The sequence below is a fragment of the Parambassis ranga genome, chromosome 10 (genome assembly GCF_900634625.1).
Source record: "Parambassis ranga chromosome 10, fParRan2.1, whole genome shotgun sequence".
In the NCBI taxonomy this organism is placed as follows: Eukaryota; Metazoa; Chordata; class Actinopteri; family Ambassidae; genus Parambassis; species Parambassis ranga.
Window position 1 is genome coordinate 15,552,248 of NC_041031.1, and position 20,562 is coordinate 15,572,809.

At 42.0% G+C, this 20,562-nt stretch overlaps 3 protein-coding genes across 6 annotated transcripts; 1 reads left to right on the plus strand and 2 right to left on the minus strand.

Moving 5' to 3' along the window:
• The first annotated feature begins 689 nt into the window (after positions 1-689).
• Positions 690-7,266, plus strand: srpx2 (sushi-repeat containing protein X-linked 2). The gene is made up of 11 exons (XM_028415907.1): positions 690-761; positions 844-950; positions 2,898-2,975; positions 4,045-4,236; positions 4,331-4,507; positions 4,831-4,954; positions 5,036-5,157; positions 5,239-5,418; positions 5,631-5,764; positions 5,849-5,970; positions 6,662-7,266. The coding sequence occupies exons 2-11, from the start codon at positions 902-904 to the stop codon at positions 6,840-6,842; spliced, it is 1,359 nt and encodes a 452-aa protein (XP_028271708.1). The 5' UTR covers positions 690-761; positions 844-901; the 3' UTR covers positions 6,843-7,266.
• On the minus strand, positions 7,227-16,003 carry sytl4 (synaptotagmin-like 4). Its single transcript, XM_028415906.1, has 18 exons — positions 15,782-16,003; positions 15,641-15,697; positions 14,392-14,555; positions 13,534-13,749; positions 13,330-13,439; positions 13,045-13,168; positions 12,808-12,966; positions 12,448-12,547; positions 12,278-12,368; positions 12,106-12,200; positions 11,340-11,432; positions 10,736-10,914; positions 10,325-10,427; positions 9,287-9,448; positions 9,094-9,199; positions 8,901-9,009; positions 8,609-8,817; positions 7,227-7,967 (listed from the first exon to the last, which is right to left on the minus strand). Exons 3-18 carry the CDS (start codon positions 14,508-14,510, stop codon positions 7,819-7,821), a joined length of 2,124 nt encoding a protein of 707 aa, XP_028271707.1. The 5' UTR covers positions 14,511-14,555; positions 15,641-15,697; positions 15,782-16,003; the 3' UTR covers positions 7,227-7,818.
• Positions 16,004-17,307: 1,304 nt separating this feature from the next.
• Positions 17,308-19,641, minus strand: tyw2 (tRNA wybutosine-synthesizing protein 2). Of its 4 annotated transcripts, none has more exons than XM_028416427.1 (7): positions 19,465-19,641; positions 19,152-19,320; positions 18,893-19,025; positions 18,656-18,806; positions 18,302-18,411; positions 18,001-18,158; positions 17,308-17,740 (listed from the first exon to the last, which is right to left on the minus strand). In XM_028416427.1, exons 1-7 carry the CDS (start codon positions 19,515-19,517, stop codon positions 17,375-17,377), a joined length of 1,140 nt encoding a protein of 379 aa, XP_028272228.1. In that variant the 5' UTR covers positions 19,518-19,641; the 3' UTR covers positions 17,308-17,374. The 4 variants fall into 4 exon arrangements, with proteins under 4 accessions (XP_028272228.1, XP_028272227.1, XP_028272226.1 ...); XM_028416426.1 differs by having other exon boundaries at positions 18,893-19,079; XM_028416425.1 differs by having other exon boundaries at positions 18,893-19,091.
• Between the last annotated feature and the right edge of the window lie 921 nt (positions 19,642-20,562).

Sequence of the window (20,562 nt, forward strand, 5' to 3'; positions counted from 1 at the left end):
TTACTCTAAAATATTAATCTTGATTCATTATTATGACTCAAGAGTAAGTGGAAGAATTTTCTATGTTTTGCAATGTTAAAAATGATACCAAACGTGTCAAAACGTGAGCTTTTATTTTGACAGTAGCCGCTAGACTTCCGGTGTCATTGAGTCTGTCTTTACGTGTAGACGTGTTGTGATGATGTGACACATCAGTTGGTGTGTTTGGTCTGAATTTCATCAGCTACAGCCTGACTGAATAAAATGATCATGGAGATCATTTAGGATGAAGACTGATGATGATGATGATGATGATGAGGACTGATGATGATGATGATGAGGACTGATGATGATGATGATGTGTTTTTCCCTTACAAATTAAATTTCTGCTCTAAGTGTTGCAGACTTCCGGCGAGATGTTTTCTAACCAAATTACACGAGATAACGCGTCCAAACAAGCAGCGCGGAGATGGAAGAATTTATATTACAGAAGTGACAACAAGTGAGCGACTGCATCAGCTCACAGTGACAGCACTTATAAACTACTGTTTAGAAGATCACTGCATAAATCAGAGGAGCTGTGTCATCTAGCTGAACAAATGAGATAAGCTGCCCTGATAATAACCATCAGTCTTCAGTGTGCTGGGCTTTTTCTCCACGGGGTGGGTGTCATCATGTTTAATGCAGCAGTGGGAGGAAACACACAAACATCAGAGGTCCGCTGGTGCCACCAAGCGGTTTCTGTCTTTGCTGCTGGACTGGAAGGACCCTCTTCACAGAAAGTGCGGAGCTGCGGTTTGAAGAGGAGCTGTAAACTTTTCCTGGGTGTTCATTTGTTTTCTGTGTGTGTCTGTGTGTGTGTAGAACTTCTGGAACCTCAACAAAACGACACATTTCGACAGTCCAGGCTTCCGTCGGTGACATGCTGCTCCTCGGCTGCTCCCTGACAGTCCTCATCCTACTGTTCCCAGGTGAGTTCATGTTTACGTGTGTGTGAACTCTGAACGTGATTTAATTACATTAAAAGACATTTAACTGGAGGAAGAAGATCCTTTGATTGGGAGGTAACAGTGCTCCAATAAATGAAGTTCACTGGAAATATTATGTACTGTAGAAATACTGATTTGATGTGAAGTACCAGCTCCCAGTTAGGAGAGAAATTTGACCCCACAATTTCAACCAATTCTCATACTGAGGAAAATCAATTCATCATATAACTAGGAAGTGACCAAGAAAACTGCTTACTGCTTATGTAAAAATGTTATTTTTTTTAATAAAATGAAGTCATTTCCCACCAGAACTTTAATTTCAATGTAATTATTACTAGACAAAACATGTGTGTGCCTTGTTGCATTGAATTATTTAATTAAAATAGAAGCTGGAGACAGTCATAGAAACATCTTTCTGCCCTGCAGCTGGGAAATACCTTCATCTCAGCAGAACTAAGGTTTGTATTGGATGCAGATGTTCTGAACTCAATCACTGTGTGAATACAAACGAAGCCCACTCCTCCCATCAGGAATGAAGAGCTCCCTTTCACAACATCTCCCAACATGCAACATGGCCAAACCCCAGTCAGGATGGATTCACAATTAGCTGCATATGTGGCGGAGCTGCCCTCCTTCTGCTCGGTGCTCCTCTCCTCTTGTCGGGTAGTTTGAGGACAGCTCCAGTCAGTGCTGACTGAGGAGCCTTAGCACTGATTGGTAATGTGACCTGAGCTCCACCCTGAAGCACAAGGGGTGATGGTGTGAAGTGATTGAAAGGATGCTGCAGCTTTGTCATTAGAGGCACCTTCATGTGGTGTGACTCACCCCTGCTGCACGGACTCGCTCTGCCCGCAGTGAGCATGTCTCAGCAGTCTGATGCACAGTGTGTCAGTGTTGAGGTATTCTGCACCATTAGTCATAAAGTGTCAGGAAAAACTCTAAAGACACATGCAACAATAGTGGATTTAACTGTTTTAATTGTGATAATACAGTATATCTGAACACTTTTTCTTGTATTGTATCACAGAGTAACTTGTAGATTGACAGATTTTTAATTAGTTAACCCCATATGCATGATGGTGCATGCCACTTGAAGTAATGTCTGTCTTTACTTGAAGCCTTCAGAGCTTTGCTTGTTTATTTCCTCATTGAGGGGGGGAGATTAGTCTGTGGAAGTGTTACTGAGTGGAACACTGGACTCATTATGAGAAAAAAATGCTGACGACGGGTTTAATACACATGTCTCTGGAACAGTTTGCAGCAGCCTCCGGTGCAGAGGGAAAGCTGAATATGAAGCTTCGTTATTAATACAATGTGTGTTAAAGTGACCTTTATTTGGTGGAGGCTGCAGTGAGTGTGTCAGTGAAGCAGAGCACAGAGGAGATGGGGGTGGAAGCTGCCAAGGCTGGAAAGTTTGGCACAGAGCTGTAAACATGCAGTCATTTTCGGGATCTTAGAAACTCTAATGTGCCTGAACCACAACTGCAGAGAGAGAGAGAGAGAGGGGGGGGGGGGATAATAGTGAATTATTGTGCAGAAAGAGCAGTACAGGAGCCACTGCTTGTCACATGGAAAGTGATGAGTAAGAGCAGTAATGAAAACATGATGTGTGTCATAATGTGTGGTCAAGCTAAAGGCCAGAAAACACACATACAATAAAAAGTCTGAAGGTTTTTTTTTCTTTGGTGTGTTTGTGAGATGTTTCCCGATCCTGCTCAAAGGTTTAAAACCTGCAGTTTCCATTAGAGTGATAGGAAATCCAGACTGGAATGTTACTGGACTTGTTAAAGGAAGTCTGAAAGACATCTGAGGAAACGTCTGGCATCCTCTGTATGACTGAGATATGGTGTCTTCATCTGAACATATGAACGGTTTGTTTTCGGTCCACATGTCTTATTGTGTGTGTGTGTGTGTGTTGTGTTGTTTCAGTTGGCTCTGGGACCACAGTCTATGACAGCTACAATGAGTTCACACAGGAAGACGACACTCCTCAGCTAGACTACAACAGTGAGTATGGAAAACATTACTATAAGAAGCTGTGTAATAATATGTGTATGAAATTAAAACACTGGTCAGAAGCAACATGAGGAGCAGCTTTCTGGAGAAATGTTTAGGTACATGTTAAAGTAATACACACAGGAATGTCAGGACCAAAGAGCATCAGACTCATCACAAGCTTGGCTTGGAGGAATTTTAAACCACTCTTCAGAACAGTTACAGCCTCAGATGCTGGGGGTTTCCTCACAGGAAATACTCACTTCATGTTCTTCTACAACATTTTAGTTGGTCTAATGTCAGAACTTTCAGTTCAGAATATTAACTGTGTGTTCTTCTGTGAAGCAAATCGTGTGGTCGTTGTTGTTGTCTTGCTACATGACCCAGTGTCTGGAGCTCACAGGTGTCTGACACCGTCAGTGCTGGCAAGCCATCCAAGTTCAACAGGCCAGAAACCACAGTCCCACCACCACCATGTTTAATAGACGGGCTGAGTTCACATACTGGAATGTAGTGTCTTTCTTTCTCCTCATCAGACTTCTAATTGAAACCAAATAATTCTATTCTGGTCTCATCTCATCTGTCCACAGAATATTTTCCCAGCATGCCTCTGGTGTGTCTGCATGATCGTTATCAAACTGCAGACAGGCAGTGTTCTTCTTGCAGCTCTGCCATGCACACCACGGTTGTTCACTTTAGCTGCTTACAGGTTAACCTTAGCACTGTGGCCTATTACATGATGTGAATTTTCTCTATTTGTACACAATCTGTCTGTCTGTGGATTTGTACAAGTCCAAAAAGCTGATCGTGTAACCTTTTCCAGCCTGATGAGCAGCAACAACTGTTCCTATGAGATCCTCAGAAATGACTTGGTTATTATACACACTCCACAAACACTGATCACTGTTGTCTAAGTGAAACAGGGCACTCACCGACATCCATTGATTGAAAACACCTCTTTGCCCTTTAAATATCTGTTACTGTTTTTGGACTGATTGGGTTCATATTTATGCAGAAATGAACAAACTTTCAAGCAGCACTGCATATTTTTTGTTAATGTTTTCACCATCTATTCTAACAGACCCTTACTGGTGTCACTCTCTGGGTCTGACCAATGGCGAGGTGACCTGTCACTCCCCTCGAGGCAGGGCCTACAAGAGCACGCTGGGCACCCGCTGTGAGATGAACTGCGATCGAGGATACCGGCTGCTTGGGAGAAGATCCATTCAGTGCCTCGCCAACCGCCGCTGGTCTGGGACTGCTTACTGCCGCAGTATGTGGAGATTTTAGATTTTTATTGTACTTGCCTTACTTACTGGTGGAACAGGCTGAATTGTGGCTTCCTGTGACTCTTTGAACTCCCTCAGAGATGCGTTGCCATGTGCTGCCCCTCATTCCACATGGGCGATACAGCTGCACTCAAGGCTTCGTGGTGGACTCCAGGTGTGACTTCAACTGCGACCCTGGCTACCGCATCGAGGGGGAGCACTCACGCACATGCCAGCACGGGGGGTCATGGAGTGGAGTGCAGCCAGCATGTTCAGGTACAGATCCAAGTAAAGATGGCCAGATGTCCATGATCAACCTCTGTCAGCTACAGTTTTAATTTACTGCCATAACATAGGCTTCAATTCAGTCTACCTGCACTGGCCCCTAGATTTCTATCAGTCTTTCTCATAAGCCAGGCTCCCCATGTGTCCCTCACAGTCTCACAAAAACAAGCATCCTGCTTCTTTGGACTGAATCCAAACTGTGGCCTTTCACTATTATTGTAAGTGCAGCAGTTAGGCTTATTTTTAGAAAAGTGTTGCCAGCGAACTTCCTTCCTCTAATGTCTCCAGTGTTGTTTTTAATCTGTTTATGTCAGACACTGATCCTCCAAAGATCAAGTGTCCTCCATCCAGACTCAAGGTCGCCGAGCCCGGTAAGCTTACCGCCAGGGTGACCTGGGACCCCCCTGCTGCAACCGACACGGCTGACAAATCACTTGAGTATGTCACTGATGTCCTTCACTTCCCTTTCCTGTTCACTGTTAAAATGGAAATTAAATATTAAGTGTTGTCACTTTGCAGTGTGATATTAGTGGGTCAGGAGCCAGGCACTGACTTTAAAGAGGGACTGCACATTATCCGATACAAAGTGTACGATCAGGCCAGGAACAGAGCTGCCTGCAAGTTTATTGTACGTGTGGAGGGTAAGCAGCCAGACATTGATTTATCAAAACGTATTTGAATCCATTATTATGGCTGTACTGGATTATTTTCTTTCCATCCAGTGAGAAGATGTTCAGAACTACCTGCACCTCTGCATGGGTACCTCAGCTGCTCCTCTGATGAGAACAACTACGGTGCAGCGTGCGAATACCACTGTGACGGAGGATATGAACGAAGGGGGGTATCAAGTCGCGTCTGCCAGTTCAACCGCAACTGGAGTGAAGGCCCTGCTGAGTGCACGCGTGAGAACTCCATATGCTGCATATATTTGTCTTTATTTTTTTTTCCCTGTGAGGAAATCACTTATTTAAGCTCTTTTGGATTTTAAAAAATTATTTAAAGGTGATATTAAGTGACACATATGGCCATCTGCAGCCAGCTTCCTGGTCACCAATTTGATCAGTTCTGTTTTCGAATGTAAATCCAGATGTAATTTTGACCTTTGTGTTTGCAGCCATGGAGATTAAATCTGATGTAAAGACAGCGTCTGCTCTCCTGGATCAGTTCTATGAAAAAAGGAGGCTGCTGATCGTGTCTGCACCAAACATATCCGACCCAGACTACCAGCTACAGAACATCATGACACAAGTAAGAACACTGTTTGCTGCGGGCGACTGAAGCAGCTAAATGAACAACAAAAACCCTAAAAACTGTTTTCATTGTCTTCACCAGAAATCAGACTGCGGATTAGATCTGAGGCATGTAACTGTCATCGAGCTGCTGGGCTCCCCACCTCGTGAGACGGGCCGCATTAAAGAAAGTCAGCTTTCATCTGAAGTCATTGAGGGTTTGAGGTGAGATACTTCACCATGTAGTTTTTCAGCTGTGTGGGAAACTTCTATCCAGAAATAGCTTCATATGACTCACATTCTCATTAACAGTAAGGAGTAGGTAAGTTTTCTTCACTCTTGAAGAGTCAGGAGTCTGCTAATAAAAGGAAGCCTCTGTTAGTTTGACTTTAAAAGGAAAAAAAGCATCTACAAAGATTAAAGAGCTAAACATAGCAACACAATCATGCAATGGAATTCCAACAAAACATCAATAGTAAACATCTGGACTTGACTTCCCTGAGAATCAATGAGTCCAAAGGTTTGCACCCAAAACAGACACAGAAACAAAAAGGGTAATTCATCTGAGAAAAGGCACAGATAAAGAATTTTTCCAACAAATCTGCAGTGTGAGGTTGGGGCACTGCTCATTTTTTCCAGACTGGAAACTCTCCTCCAGTCTCTCCACTGACATATGAATCCCACAGTTACCCGAGATCTGCTGAGGCACATTCTAAATGAAGCACAAAGCACTCAGGGATGCTTTAAAGCAGAAAAAAGAAAGGGGTTCACAAAGTCAGAGAAGCCAGTGGAATTCAGATTAAACTAATCTAATAACAATGGAAAAAGTGTAAAAACATTAAGTAAAGCTATTTTTAAGTATGACAGGTGACTGACAATTTAACTATCTCATTGCTCTTATTGTGTTTTCCTACAGACAAGTATTCAGAATCTCCAGATCTTACTTCAGCATGGTGTTGCTCGATAAGCTCGGACTGGACCGTGAGCGCTTCATTACGCCGATGGGGTCGGACGAGCTGTACTCGTACATCGACAGCTTCCTGCTGGATGAAGAGGAGCGAGAGAGGCTGGAGCTCCACAGAGATTTCTGTGACTAACTTCATCAACCTCACCGGTTGCCACAGCAATAAACTGAACACATGATGAGGAAGGACACACCAACCAGAAACCAAAAATAGTATCTGCAGGGAAAAGAGGAAAAGACGGCTGTTCCTCACATTCAAATGTGATCACGATATGACACTGAAGTACAAGCACTGTTTGCTGTTTGAAAATGGATACAACAGAATAAAATGCTCATAAAACTGTGGGTAAAACACACCAGCACCACATGTAAATCATAACATAAAGTTGGCTTGGATGCATAATGTGAATGTCTCTTTATAAACAACCTCTGCTAACAATCAGACCTCTGAGTGAAAATCATCAGCTCATTACAGACACTAGGGTTAATGCAGACCAGTCAAGCATACAAATATATAGAGGTTTATTCATTTTTATTTGTGAGAACATTCAAGGTAAATGTGACTCAGATCATTCTGTTGATCAGTTCAATGTTAAAATCTACATTAAAACAGGTTAATTTAACCATTTCCATAAGGGCTTTAATTCAAGATCTACAAAATATATACACTTAACTTTGACAGTATTAATGTAAAATATAACAGTATGAATTAAACTGAGAATATTTTTGTTGGATTCAACAACAGACATTTTGTATGAGATTTATAATAATAATAATAACTGTTTTGTATATATTCATTGTATTTCTGTACACAATAAAAAGGTGACAAAGACACTTAAGTGCTGTGCATGTGTTTAAATTGCAATAGTATCTACAGCCTAATATATTAAAAAAGTAATAAAGTGACTGTATCAATGCTAGTAAATATATATATCTAGTGTTGTGATGCTTTGGCACATGTTCTTCAGTAACACCTGCATGCAGTCAGTGTGAGCTGAGACCACTCACTTCGTTTAAAAAAGAAGTCGGTCTCATGTTGGTCTGTGAGGGATGCACCTCCTCCTTGCTTCAGTCTCAGTTTTTTTCAAGGGTCCAGGCCTGTGCTATCCTTATTTGCCCTTCTCCTTTCCCATGGTGGAGCGCAGTGGAAGAGTGCCCTCTGCCCACGAGTCAGGGTACTGCATCATCTTCTGCCAGAGACTGACCTCCTCTCCCACAGAGTTCAACTCCACTTCCTCTTTTCCTATTTTTACAGTGCCTGCAGGGGTGGAGATTACACAGCAGAATTAGAGCTGTTATTATTACGGATGGCAAATTCCCTTAATTTTGACAAAGGAAGGGAAAAACATGGAAGCCTTGTTGGGCCTTAATCTTCTTCATGTTTTGCTGTTACACCCACTGTTTCCTGCTCAAACCAATAATAGAACACTGTATTTGAGAAAGATGCAATTACAATTTTTAAGTCTGTTTTAGAACAAGCCTACATTGACAGTGAATGTACTGTAATTACTTTTTTTGTTTATACTGGCTGACGAACAGCTCACATGTACACAAGTATTTTTGATGCCACAATAACTCTAAGGCCATCATGGCTCGCTGTTTTACAGTGACCTCCACTGAGCCTTTCTTAATAGAAGCCTGATTTTGAAGCCTTTGTGTTTGGATTAGTAACACAAAGAGGGAATTTTGTTCTAAAAACGGTGGTAATCTTACACTTCACTTATCTTAAGACATTCACTCCCTATGGTATTTAAAACATAAACTGCCTAAAAAGGAAACGCCCTGAGGTCAAAAGGTCCACACTAAGATAACTAGGCCTTACATAATCTCAAACACATAAGCTAACAAGGAGAAACCCTTGCAAAAATGTATTGTATTGTATTGAGTATTGCTAGTTACCTTGGCCGGCGCTGAGGCAGACTCCTCCCAGGAATTCATTGCTCATCATGGCCTCTTTGTCCCACACAGTCAGCTCCAGGCACATCCTCTGCAGCTGCTCCAGAGTCACCTCCTTATACACAAATGTGTGGTTATAGTGGGGGTTCAGGTTCTTCTTCACTACAGAAGTCTTCCTCTTTGTGGTCTTTGACTGAGTTGGAAAGAGGTACCTACAGAACCACAAACGCGTTAGTTTAAATAAAACAAATAACTGTAAAACCGAACCTTAAAAAGTGAACGCAGCATCACAAACCCTTTCACAAAGCTGTCTGATGTGCCTCCTGGTTTCATTGCTATCAAATTCTTTGCCTCCTTAATTAGGACATGCAGCTCTCCGCTCTCCTCAGACGCTGCTTTATTGCCTGAATAAGGAGAAGATGTAGAGACTTTGAGAATTTTCAGGCAAAGTGTACTTAAAATGTAACTTTCTTATTGTACTTTCTTACCTTTGATTTTCACAGCTGTTGACTTTTTAGGTGTGATGTACTTCAAAGATATCACCAACTCACCCTTGTACTGAGCAAAGGCTGAAGTCGGCACAACAGAGGCTGCCTGTTTAAGAGACGCACAAGAAACCTGAAGCCAGTCAACAGCAAAGATGAAACAACAAAAGGAAAAAAAAATCTGTCTCACATCTACCTTTGACATGAGAACCACACAGTCCTCCTGTGGAGAACCAAGGTCTCTGCAGTCCAAAGCGATCTCCACCTCTCCCAGGAAGGCGTTGCGGCTAAGGCGGCCATGATGCCAGACTGATATCAACAAGGATCGCATGATGAGCTTAGAGCGGTTGATGGAGTACTAGTCACACAAGGGAAAAGATGTGATAGTCAAAGGCCTGCCTCGGTTCTGATAAAGACAATTCAAAGGTTTTACAGAATTACAAAAGCATTATGTGTTACAAATGAATTCTTTTAGTTTAAGCTGACTCTATATTATCTACTGGAAGCCTAGACCAAAATCAATATTTGACAGCTATTCTAATCTACACTGTCAATATCAATATCAAGGTCTCTGTAGGTGTGGTCATTATTTGCAGCAGGCACGGCGCAAGGTCACTAATGAAACAGTGTCATTAAGTCAACAGGACAAAGTCTACAGCAGAGAGGTGGCAGCTATAAACAGTTTGGGAAGTAACTAATTACAAGTAACAGTTACATAATTTGATTACAAAATGAACGTCATTAAAATGAGTTACATTACTGGAGAAAAGTATGTAACTACATTACAGTTTCTTTTGGAAACGTCCATGGTTACAATTTCAATTACATTTGATTTGAACAACTTTCACAAAAGAGTGATTTAGTGAATATTCTTTTGACAGCATCCTCTCTCCCTCTCTCCAAAGCAGCAAGCTGCACACCGGTAGGCTTCTGATTGGTTCATATTATTGGTTCTGATTGGTTGTTATCTGTCGCCTGCGCGCCTTGTGTGCTGCTGGCGCGTGATTAGTCAGACAAAAACAATAGTGACGAAGAATGCATTGGTGTGTTGGAGGTTCAAAAAGCATTTTACCAGACTCTGATTGCTTTTATTATTGTGTTGATAGGCCAAAGTAGGCTACCGCTGAAAGGTTAACACTGCCAGGTTTTAAAATGTGAATATGTAAGAGTTGAGGACACACACAAAATTAGTTGAAATACGTACTCTACTATTACACTGGCTATAAACCATCACCTTTAATGTTTCATTGTAGATGGGGTTGACAGTGTTCCTCTTGATGCTGGTCTTCCTTTTACTCTGGCGAGATTTGTCGGGGAGTAGATAACATTTGACATACCTGAAACACAGAAACAGAAAAATGTGTCAAGCCTCCACTCCAGCCACAGCCACTGGCATCCTGCCTTTCCTCTCCAAATGCTGAGAAAAAATATCTCCGTTTACATTCAATTTCCTGTGAAGCTCTGCTAATCATCACTGGGATGCTACTATCAAGACTCTGTAAACACAGCGAGGTTTTATCTACACTGATCAAAGCAGTGTTAACATCACCCAGAGTGTGTGTGCAGTAGAAAAATGTGGCTCCTTATGAAAGCACACTGCACTGCTGGGGAGGCCAAAGTTTAAGTTTGTTTTTTTCATATTTACGGGTTGGAAAGCCGTCGTGATGTGTCGCCGTAGGCCAGCTCATGGCACTCCTTGATGAAGACCTGGAGGCTCTTTGTGTTTTCGTCGTAGTGAACGGAGAAGACAACATCTCCGCTCACCTCCACACTGTCAAAATCTCCAGCTTCGCTGTAGATACTCATCAAGCTACCCAGAGTGTTCTATGCAAACAGACATGAATAAATAATCATTAACATTTTCTCTATTTGTGATGTTGACTTTCAGATAATAAATGGACAGGTATTTCCTGAAATGCTGCACCAACCAGTTTGAAAAGTCAAAAAGGAAAAAAGTTAACAAAGACAGAGCAGGCAAGGAACAGAGATGATCAGTTCTGTCAATAACTAAATCCAGACAAACATGAGCTTCACGTTAGCCTGAGCCCCACAGACTTTGGTAACCATAGCAACACTTGGGTTGTTTTGCACATCACTTCCTAGCTAATATAGGATATCCTGATGATATAGATGCTCGTTCAGATTAGCTAACCTCAGCTCTGTTGTGAGAGGCGTAGCAGTGAGAGTCTGCTCTTCTAAGAGCTTCTTCAGAAAGCTTTTGCGACCTGCGAGAAATGTCAATACTTTACCCTTGAGCTGCCAAGACTGGAGGGACTCGAGGCCATTGTTCTTTTATGAAAGCTAACCAGGCTGTCGATGTCTTCCTCCTCCTCTTCACCTTCCTGCAGCATCATGATACAATGTTTAGCAGGCTTATCACAAATACACAGAGGGCATTTTTACATTTGCAATGTTAACGATGCATTTCCGGTATTAGGAAAATACCATACCAATCTTATATGTAGTCTAAGACAGCTGTTCAACAAATAACTGTCTTTCTCATGTTAGGTTGCCCCTTGAGTCCAACTGTGGCTTTCCCAAGCAGAAGGATTTGACAGTCACACCCACTCCACAGTGATTCCCCAGCTGCGACGGTGACATATTGTCCCCTTCTTTTAGTTCCGTTTCATTTGTTACTCAACTATTTATGAATGTCTCCCACGAGACACGGTCTGAATATGTGCATCGTTGTCTCCCTCTACAGCCAGACTTTTACTGTTTAAAGTCACCAGTCCGAAGAGTTTTGAGCCACGTTGTGAGCGGGTGTCAGATCGTACAACTAGTTTAGATTTAATCTTTTTTCATCCTTGACTGTCACGTTTGTCTACAAGGAAACCACCAATTACCTTGCTCTTATTACCACAACTGCTTAAACCCTTGACCTGGTAGAACTGAGATTTCTCAAAAGTGGAACATAACTCATCGGGAACAACTCTGGCTCAGAAGCAGACAATGTTCAAAGTCAGACCCTTTAAGTTGATGAGATGAATGACAGTATGAGACTGAATATTTTACCTGTATGTCTAAGCCTGGTACAGAGTGGCTCCTCTTGCCCATTGAGGTCTTTGCTGTGTCACATTCATCACGCAGGTCCAGCGTTGAGACATACCCTATAATAAACATACAGAAATTACACACAGACATTTTTTCTCTCTCTCTTTACAGCACATGATCATGAATAATGAACCTTGAGGTTTCGGGGCTCTTCTGATGCTCTTTTTGAAGAGTCTGTCGACATCCAGCTCTGGGCTTGGTCTGGCTAGTTTTACTTCAGCAGGCTAAAGTCAGAGAAAAAAGAAGAATACAGTCAGAGAAGACAAAGATACAATAAATTAAGCACATATTTGAAAATCTTACAGTGTTGGTGCCTTCAGTGCTGATAATATCTGCTTTGACTGGCACAGTCAGACTGGAAACACTGGATCCTGCTGGGCTGGACCGAGCCGAGTGGTCTCCCCTGAGTGACAAAGTGAATTTCAGCTAAACTTTTCACATTTCACATAAATCCAGAAACTTTTAGTCTGTGATGCAGGGGTGACAATATTTGTGATCGCTTTTTTAATGAGCTATACCATGACTCTCTATTCAAACTGGTGTGACTAAGCTTTTGTCTTTACAGCCTCGAACAAGATGTTAAGATTGCTTGAAACCACGTGTGGGGGAGGAGGGCTATGCTGCATTTCCTGTCTGAAATGTTACTCAGTGATGTGAGTTTACCTTTGTTGCTCGGGGGTCCCACGTCCAGACTCAGTCTCAGCTTTGCTGCTGGTTATACTGGCATTTTCTGCAGACTCAGTGTCGCTGCGAGCCGGCTTCGACCACACGTCGTCTTTTGATTCAAATGATTCCCGTGAAGCGATGGACACTGAATTCTCACTTGAATGAAATGGAGTTACGATATTGTTTTAATCTGTGTTACATTATTTTTTCAAAGTGATGTAAACAGTTTCACACCTTTTGTTCACCATCTGTTTTTTCTGCCTGGGCTGAGGCACTGGATTGGGCCTGGGACTGGGAGGGTTTGGCTTCATTTCAGTACTTCTCAAGAGAATTTCTCCTGTTGTCTCTCGTTTTTTAACTAGAATGCAAAACAAATTAAATTACAATGAGTTTTACTGCAGGTTTTCAGCTTCCTTTTACTGTTGAACTGGAAAAACACTGCAGTGACCATGAGTAAACTGAGTGCTGTTAACATTCCTAGATGAACAGTTGATATCTACTTCCTGTTCCTGTACTTACCCAGCGGGTTCTTTTTCAGCGAGACCCTCACTATGTCATGTCCCGGCGTTGAAGAGAAACGGTTGACCTTTTGATCGTAGAACCAATCACCTGTCCTTTTCTTTAAATCTCTAGAATCCAATGTAAACAAATGACACTCCATCAGTAAAAAAACATGTCTGTTTCCCTCGTGATCAGGGAGACGATGCATAAAATGTCTCTTACGCTTCTTTTGTGCAGACGTTGCACAGCCAGGATCCGTTCGGCAGGACCGTTCGGCAGTTGCAGCACACGTTGTGATTGCATAGCTTACACTGGCTGTTAAAAACAGACAGCCGACTTATAGGCTCCAGGCATCGTCCACAAACACGCTGGCTGTATCTTCCACTGCCACGTTTAGCTCCTTTCCTCCTAACATCCAGCAGCTCTGTCTTCAACTTCCTGTGACAAAAAAACATGTCGTCAACATTAAGGAGTTTAAAGTGTGTTGTTGCTTTTCTGTTAAGCCGTTTGTTGATTGTCTTAAGTGAAAAAAGACAGGAAAAGTGACATTCTGCTCAAATTTTATCTTGTAATGTGATCGTATCACAACTCAACAAAAAATTATCAGCCAGCTCTGCAACAGAGCAGCACACACTGCAACACAAAAATCTTAAAATCCAGATAAGATATAATATATCTTTATAACATGACTTCGAGTGCAGCTTTGACTTTGACTTCTCAACCCAGTAACAAAGGCTGGGTAGTGGGTACTTTCTTTTGCTTCTGCGGTTTGAGGAATGTTTACAAATATTTCCTTTTCCAGCTGTTGTTTTGCTTGATTTATGCTTAAATTAAATAATACAAGTTCATGTGACGCTGTCATCCTTTACAACACCACCCAAACTGTCCTGTGTGTGTACTTTAGGAGAGAAGGTGGGCTGACACCATGCCAGAGGCTATTCAAGAGGACAAAGTACAACAAAAAGTCATCACATTCAACCACAGTCAATCTGATGCCAGGTTTTTCAGCCAGATACTGAGCTCATTCACTTTACATGCTGTGGCCCTCCATTAGCAGCACAGTGAGAAAGATAAGCTCACCTCACGCGCTGCTCCTCAGCCTGCCTCAGCTCCTCGTCCCGTTGCAGAACCTCCAGGATCAGCTCCCGCTCAGAGTCGGACAGGAAGCCCAGGTTGATCATGTCAACAGCCTCCGGCATTATGCTGTTAACGATGAACCCTTAGTACAGTGAAGTGGCTCAGCCCTGTCACAACAAGACCCAAGGACAGAGCAGAAACGTGAGGAGTTGACACAAACTTCTGCCATGAGCTTCTGTGGGGGAGCCTGACCAGAGCTCTGCAGTGAAAACAGGATGCCCGGTGGTAATGTTACAGACAGGCAGAGGCTGTTTTTGGTCCTATTCTAATGATTAGTGGAAGACTGAGTGATGACGAGTTCCTCTCTTCCTGTTGCTGCCATGTTTTACTGTTGTAGGTGCCTCAATCGTGAGAAGCCAAAAAATCAACCAAGCACATCATTAGATTATCTAAATCCCTGTGCAGACAATCTACAGCCTCTTTGGGAATCCCGATAAATCCATTAGGCGTGTTTTCCATTCCACAAGAGCGCAGGAACCAGCGCCAGGCTGAACTGAGCTTTCCAAAAATGACAAATGACTAAAAAGAACCAGGTCAGGAAAGGATTAAAAAGTCCCTCACATATCTTCTGCCAGGGTGAAAGGTTGTTTTGAGAGGGACAGGCAGAAACAACATGAACTTCAGTTACCATGTCGGGTTCCCACCCTCTAAGGATACACAGAGTCCGGGTGGAGTTCTATTTGTTTGTCATCAGTCAGCTTCCCATCAGAAACTCTGATACTGAAGTATAGAGCCAGGCGGTGGCACAGCTACATGCAAAACCTGACAACTTTTTCCTCATTGTTTGAATACCAGGAGCCATGCAGGGTTCAAGAATACCTGAAAGGCAACTTTTCCATTCAGGTTAAACATAACCTTCAAGGAAATGGTGCACAGAACAAGAGTATGTCTGCAGCAGATGACAGAGCTGGACACTCTTAAAAACTATTTAAAAAAGAGGGATTTACATGACGTAAGAAAACATGATGGCAGCTTCATCTAGTGCAGACAATAACAGATCAATCCGCGGTGACAGGTCTCTGTGGAACCTTGTGATAGTTTAGCTATCAGCTAAAATCAGCCGAGAGCTGTAAGCTAACTTTACTTCAACAAATCAGAAACAATCCAGTTAGTGTGTATTTATAAAGTCGACAGTCATTTCATTCGTCAGTAAGTTAGAGAAAATCACACACACACAGACAGACTTACACACCTGTTGGTGAACAGGACGCGTCGCTGCAGCCGCCGCTCGGTTTGTGTCCCTGTATTTCTGACCGACAACAACAAACACGATCAACGACATTTAAGCTCGCCTCATCTTTGCGGCAGTGCGACTATAAACAACTTCACTCACTCCTCTTCTTCCTCTTCACGTCAGTGATCATATTCGTTCCTCCTCCTCCTCTTCTTCCTCCTCCTCTGGTTGTGCACGACAGGAGTTCCACGTCCCGGAAGATGAGGAAAGTTTAGCGCCTCTCTCTCCACGTTTTCCATGACAGGTGCGTTTCCTTTTTGCTCTATTTACCACAGGAGGAGGGCTGGATGTGGAAAATCTGACCCCAACCATCAGCCCTGTTCCACATTTCACACCATTTTTCTTTTTTTTTCTAGATTGGAACAAAAGGGAGTGTTTCTTTTTTTTCCTGGAAAAAAAGTTGGCACTAAATGTGAGAAATTCGATATACAAAAACACATTGAGGCTTTTATTGCAGTTGCGGAAATAAGAGTCACAACAGATGGTGTCTTTGTGCAGATACGCCTCATGCTTTAATCATTATTTGTCGTTTGGGCGTATGCAAAGTTCTGGAAGGACAACACACTGTAAAGCAAACGATCTCTGGGTAAAGACCATAGAACCTGTGCTTAAAAGCTTAATTATCCTTATCTTTTTGATGCATACATACTGTAGCTATATGCTAAATATAAGCCTGTTGATAGAATATTTGTATATGTAAGTTACATTAAGAAGCCTGTTTTTTGAAGTTAAATGTCTTGGATAAGCTTAATATTAATTTATCAATATTAAAAGAAATAGAAGATTGCATATTAAAACAAAAATGACAGGACTGTGATTTTTTGGCTAATCCTGATTTATTATTTTAAATTAAAATAATATTTTCCCTGTGTAGCTCTAGTAAAAATAAAAAAAAGAATATAAGTACCCCAAAAATGCCTAATTTAAACAGTGTGGGGGATTTTATAAGGAGTCCTTTACATAATTTAATTGCCTGCTTCGTCCATTTTTGTGCCGCTTTGTCCTCTATATTTCCACAACAGGAAGTGCCTGTTTGGCATCATTATAAAGGTTAACTTTGAAAGGTTGAATGGAGAGGAGAAAATCTAAATCTAAAATCACAACACACACATATGCTACAAATGGATAAACAGGACAAATAACGTCTTGGTCCAACACAGCCTGCCTGCCTTTTTTAACTGGAAGGTTGAATCTCCTTCATCCAGAAGATGTTCCCTTATTAGGAAACTAATCTCTCACATAAGGGAGTAAGACTGGTTCAGATGTCTGTGAAGGTCATGTCATGTGATTCAAGTCATGTCACACTAGACACCGACTGGATGTACTTGCATTGTGCCTCTTTAAGCCCCTAAAAGATGTTGATATATTCAAATGTATGGAAGTGTACATTTACTTATGGCAAATATTTAAATTTAGTTACTTTACAAATAAATACTGGAGGGTTGGGTGTGTCTGTGATTAGCAGCACATGATGTATGCCATAGCTTAGCCTGCAGCTCTTCATTCATTCAGTGAGCACAACACAACTATGAGGTGCCTTTGAGCAAGACACTTACACTTTAGCTGCTTTGGGGGCATTTCACAATCTGAACAGCATCACAACATGCACACCAGTTGCTAAAATATTTGGTTGCAGGGAAATCTTTTTTATTCTTTAAAAACAAAGTTCAGTTTCCACCTTATCTCATGTATTCAGGATGGTCTGCACTCCAAGTCCAGCACTACATGGTGAACATGAGGCGCATATGACTTCACATGCTCTATGTGCTGGATGTTTGTAATCCACAGCGCACCAGTGAGGTCCTTTAAAAGAGAAGCAATGCGATTTGCTGTGTCATTGGCCCAGGAGTGCCACACCTCTCTGTCAGCCTTCTTCCCAGAAACCCTCTGGGTGGCATCATTGTCTCCAGCGGTCTGTAATGGCGACGTGATGTTCTGATGAATGTGTAAAATTCCACCAGTTGTTCTCTTAAGCAGACGGCAGGCGGCGGGCCAGCCATCCTCCGAGCTCGGTATGAGACCCAGATTCACCCGGTCAGCAATGTCACAGAGCTGGAGCTGAAGCAAAATGAAGAAAATATTTTTACCAAGAAAATACAGAATATCTTAGAGCACTACATTTTTCCTTCCTGAACATGTGACTGCATTTATATTCAACTGATTTAAACAGTTTTTTTTAAATCAACCATTGAAGATGGGAGTCATCTATGCTCTCAAAAGGACCACTAGAGGGGGTAAAAGTCAATAATTTTGAATTATCAGTTAAATAGATCTAACTGCAGCATTATAGATAAATGTTGGATGTAAAAACACTTTACTTGACGGTTGTCTCCTTGGTGAACCGTGCAGCGATCAGACACCCTGTTTGCCACCAGGTTTCTCTGTAATGCTTCAACCGCGTTTGGATTCCACTCACAGGCATGGACATGACTGGCTTTTGCATGTACCAGATAGGGAAGTGTGAAGTATCCAATACCTGACAAAGACACAGGTATGATAGTTACATGCTAACATACATTATACTTCAGACCATCTTTAATTAGCAAATAGCTGTAACATTGTTAGACAGTAAAATAGGAAAAAAGGATGTTTTCTGGGCACAGATTAGGTTAATGTTACCTGCATATAAATCCACCACAGTCTCCCCTCTGCAGTCAAATCCAGCCACCCGCAGCTTCTCTGTTATGTTTCCAGCTGAGAACATACACTTGGTAACGTCAAACTCATACCTGAATCAAAGGTGAAGAAGACATATATCATTTAGTCGTAGTCAGCTATCTGTGCATCCCCATTACACGTTCAGTAAGCAAAGTATCACTAATAATAATAATGATGTATTGGTCTTATATTACGCTTTTCTGCTCTGTTGGGGAGCTGGGGTCGAACCGCCGACCTTCTGGTTATTGGACAACCCTGCTCTACCACTGAGCCACTGCTGCCCTACCTGCCTGCCCTGCCTGCACTACAACTTACGTGACACCATTGTCCACATGCTTGACCCAGCTATCCTCTCCTAACAGCACTGTAACCTCAGGAGACCTGAATCCATCCCTGGATATTCGCCTCATCTTTGCCAGACGCTTTGCCCCAAGTCCTCTGGCCACAGCACTCCATAACTTATCATCTAAAGAAGGAAAAAATAATTTACTAGATTCCCTCATGACTTCATTTGCAATTGTGAAAGAGGTGTAATTAGGTTTAAAATAGTACCCATTTTCTTCCAAAGTGGCAAGGCAAAGCAGTGGTCTCCCAGCAGGACTAGGTCTCCATGGCGCTGGAAGCTGTGAGGCAGATCTTCCCTTAGCTCCTCAGTCCATCTTTCACCATGAGACTCCAACAGCTCCTGCAGGATTTTCTCCAGTTTATTACCACCTGTTCTTGCTCTCCCTTTTTTGGACTGCAGAGGACACTGTGATGAAAACAGGTTAGACAATAGGACAATCAACAGAAACGACAGCATGTCACTCACCTGACTCCAAACTATTTCACAAGCATAGTCTGAACCCGCTGTAGTTCTGAAAGATTGTAGATCAAGCTGTGACAGACAGGATGGTAAAATAGGCAGGAGGACCGTCCCATCTGAGTCTCCCACTAAACCCAAACTCAAGTCAAGAGCTCCTTCAGACTGTAGACATCTCCTGTAAGAAAAATGCATGTTTAACACACCAGAATCATTCCAAGAAACAACAAAAAAGCCCAATCAGTACACTGTTCCCATCAGTGACTGTGATTCGCATGCTAACTTTTACCTAACTTAGCATAACTAGCGGATCGATGTTTACCTGAAGTGCTGCGCAAGACACCGAGACACACGAAGGCAGGGCACACCGTCCATTTAAGAGCAAACTAACAAATCCTCTGTATTTACAGTTTGACGGTGTAACTGTCCACATTTGTTCTGTAACGAAAACTACATTCAGCTCACCGGATACATTCTGCACCAAAACACACATCGCGTGTTTCCAGTCGGAGTGTTATTCAAGACGGACCGTTCAAAAAAAACTTTATTGTGCGAACGTAACGCTAAACGCAGCAACTGTTTGAGCTTTTTTTTAGCCGCGAGAAATAATAACTTATCTGTAAATGTGAAGAATTCAGCTTAATTTATGCGAATTGTTTTTAGAAGACGACGGTCTGGTAAAAACTACAATATGTAAAAAATATTAAAAGATCTGTTTGGACATCTTGCTCACTAATGCCGACAGATGGAGACAAATGTGACAAAATCTAAGAAGGTGAGTATACTTAAAAATAAGGTATATAAGGTAACGATAAAACAACAAAGGTACTCATTTAGTTTAATTTATGTGTGTTTCAAGATAATGTTACTATTGAATCAGTACTCGTTATGTCCATATTTATATCCTGCTCTTCTTTTCTGTCCCAGAAATATCTGTAAAGGGCTACAAATGATTTGGTTTGGCTTTAATAACCCAGGGGGACCTCAGAAAGAGAGAGAGAGAGAGATTATTTAGCCAATCTAGTCAAACTGAAGCTACAAGCTGATACAGAGTTGAATATCATCTTATAAAAGTAGTCAGTAAATCAGCCACAACAGTCATAATTCTGCTCAAACTGAGTGAAACTCAACTATGTTGTTCTGGGCAGTTTTTTTCTTATCCTTTGCATTCATTAGACTGATATCTGCCAACAAACACTCTATCTCAGCGAGACAGGCTCATTTTCTGCATCTCCAACTAAAAACAGCTCAGAACAGTCATAATTCTCCCCTAAACAACGGTAATTAAATCAGTTTCCCTTAAATCCAGTGCTCTAATTCATCAGGCTGCTACTTTTAATCTAATATTAAAAGCAGAACTGTAGTTGTCCACAGCCATGAATACATTGAAACCTGTTGGAGGGATGGTAAAAGCATCATC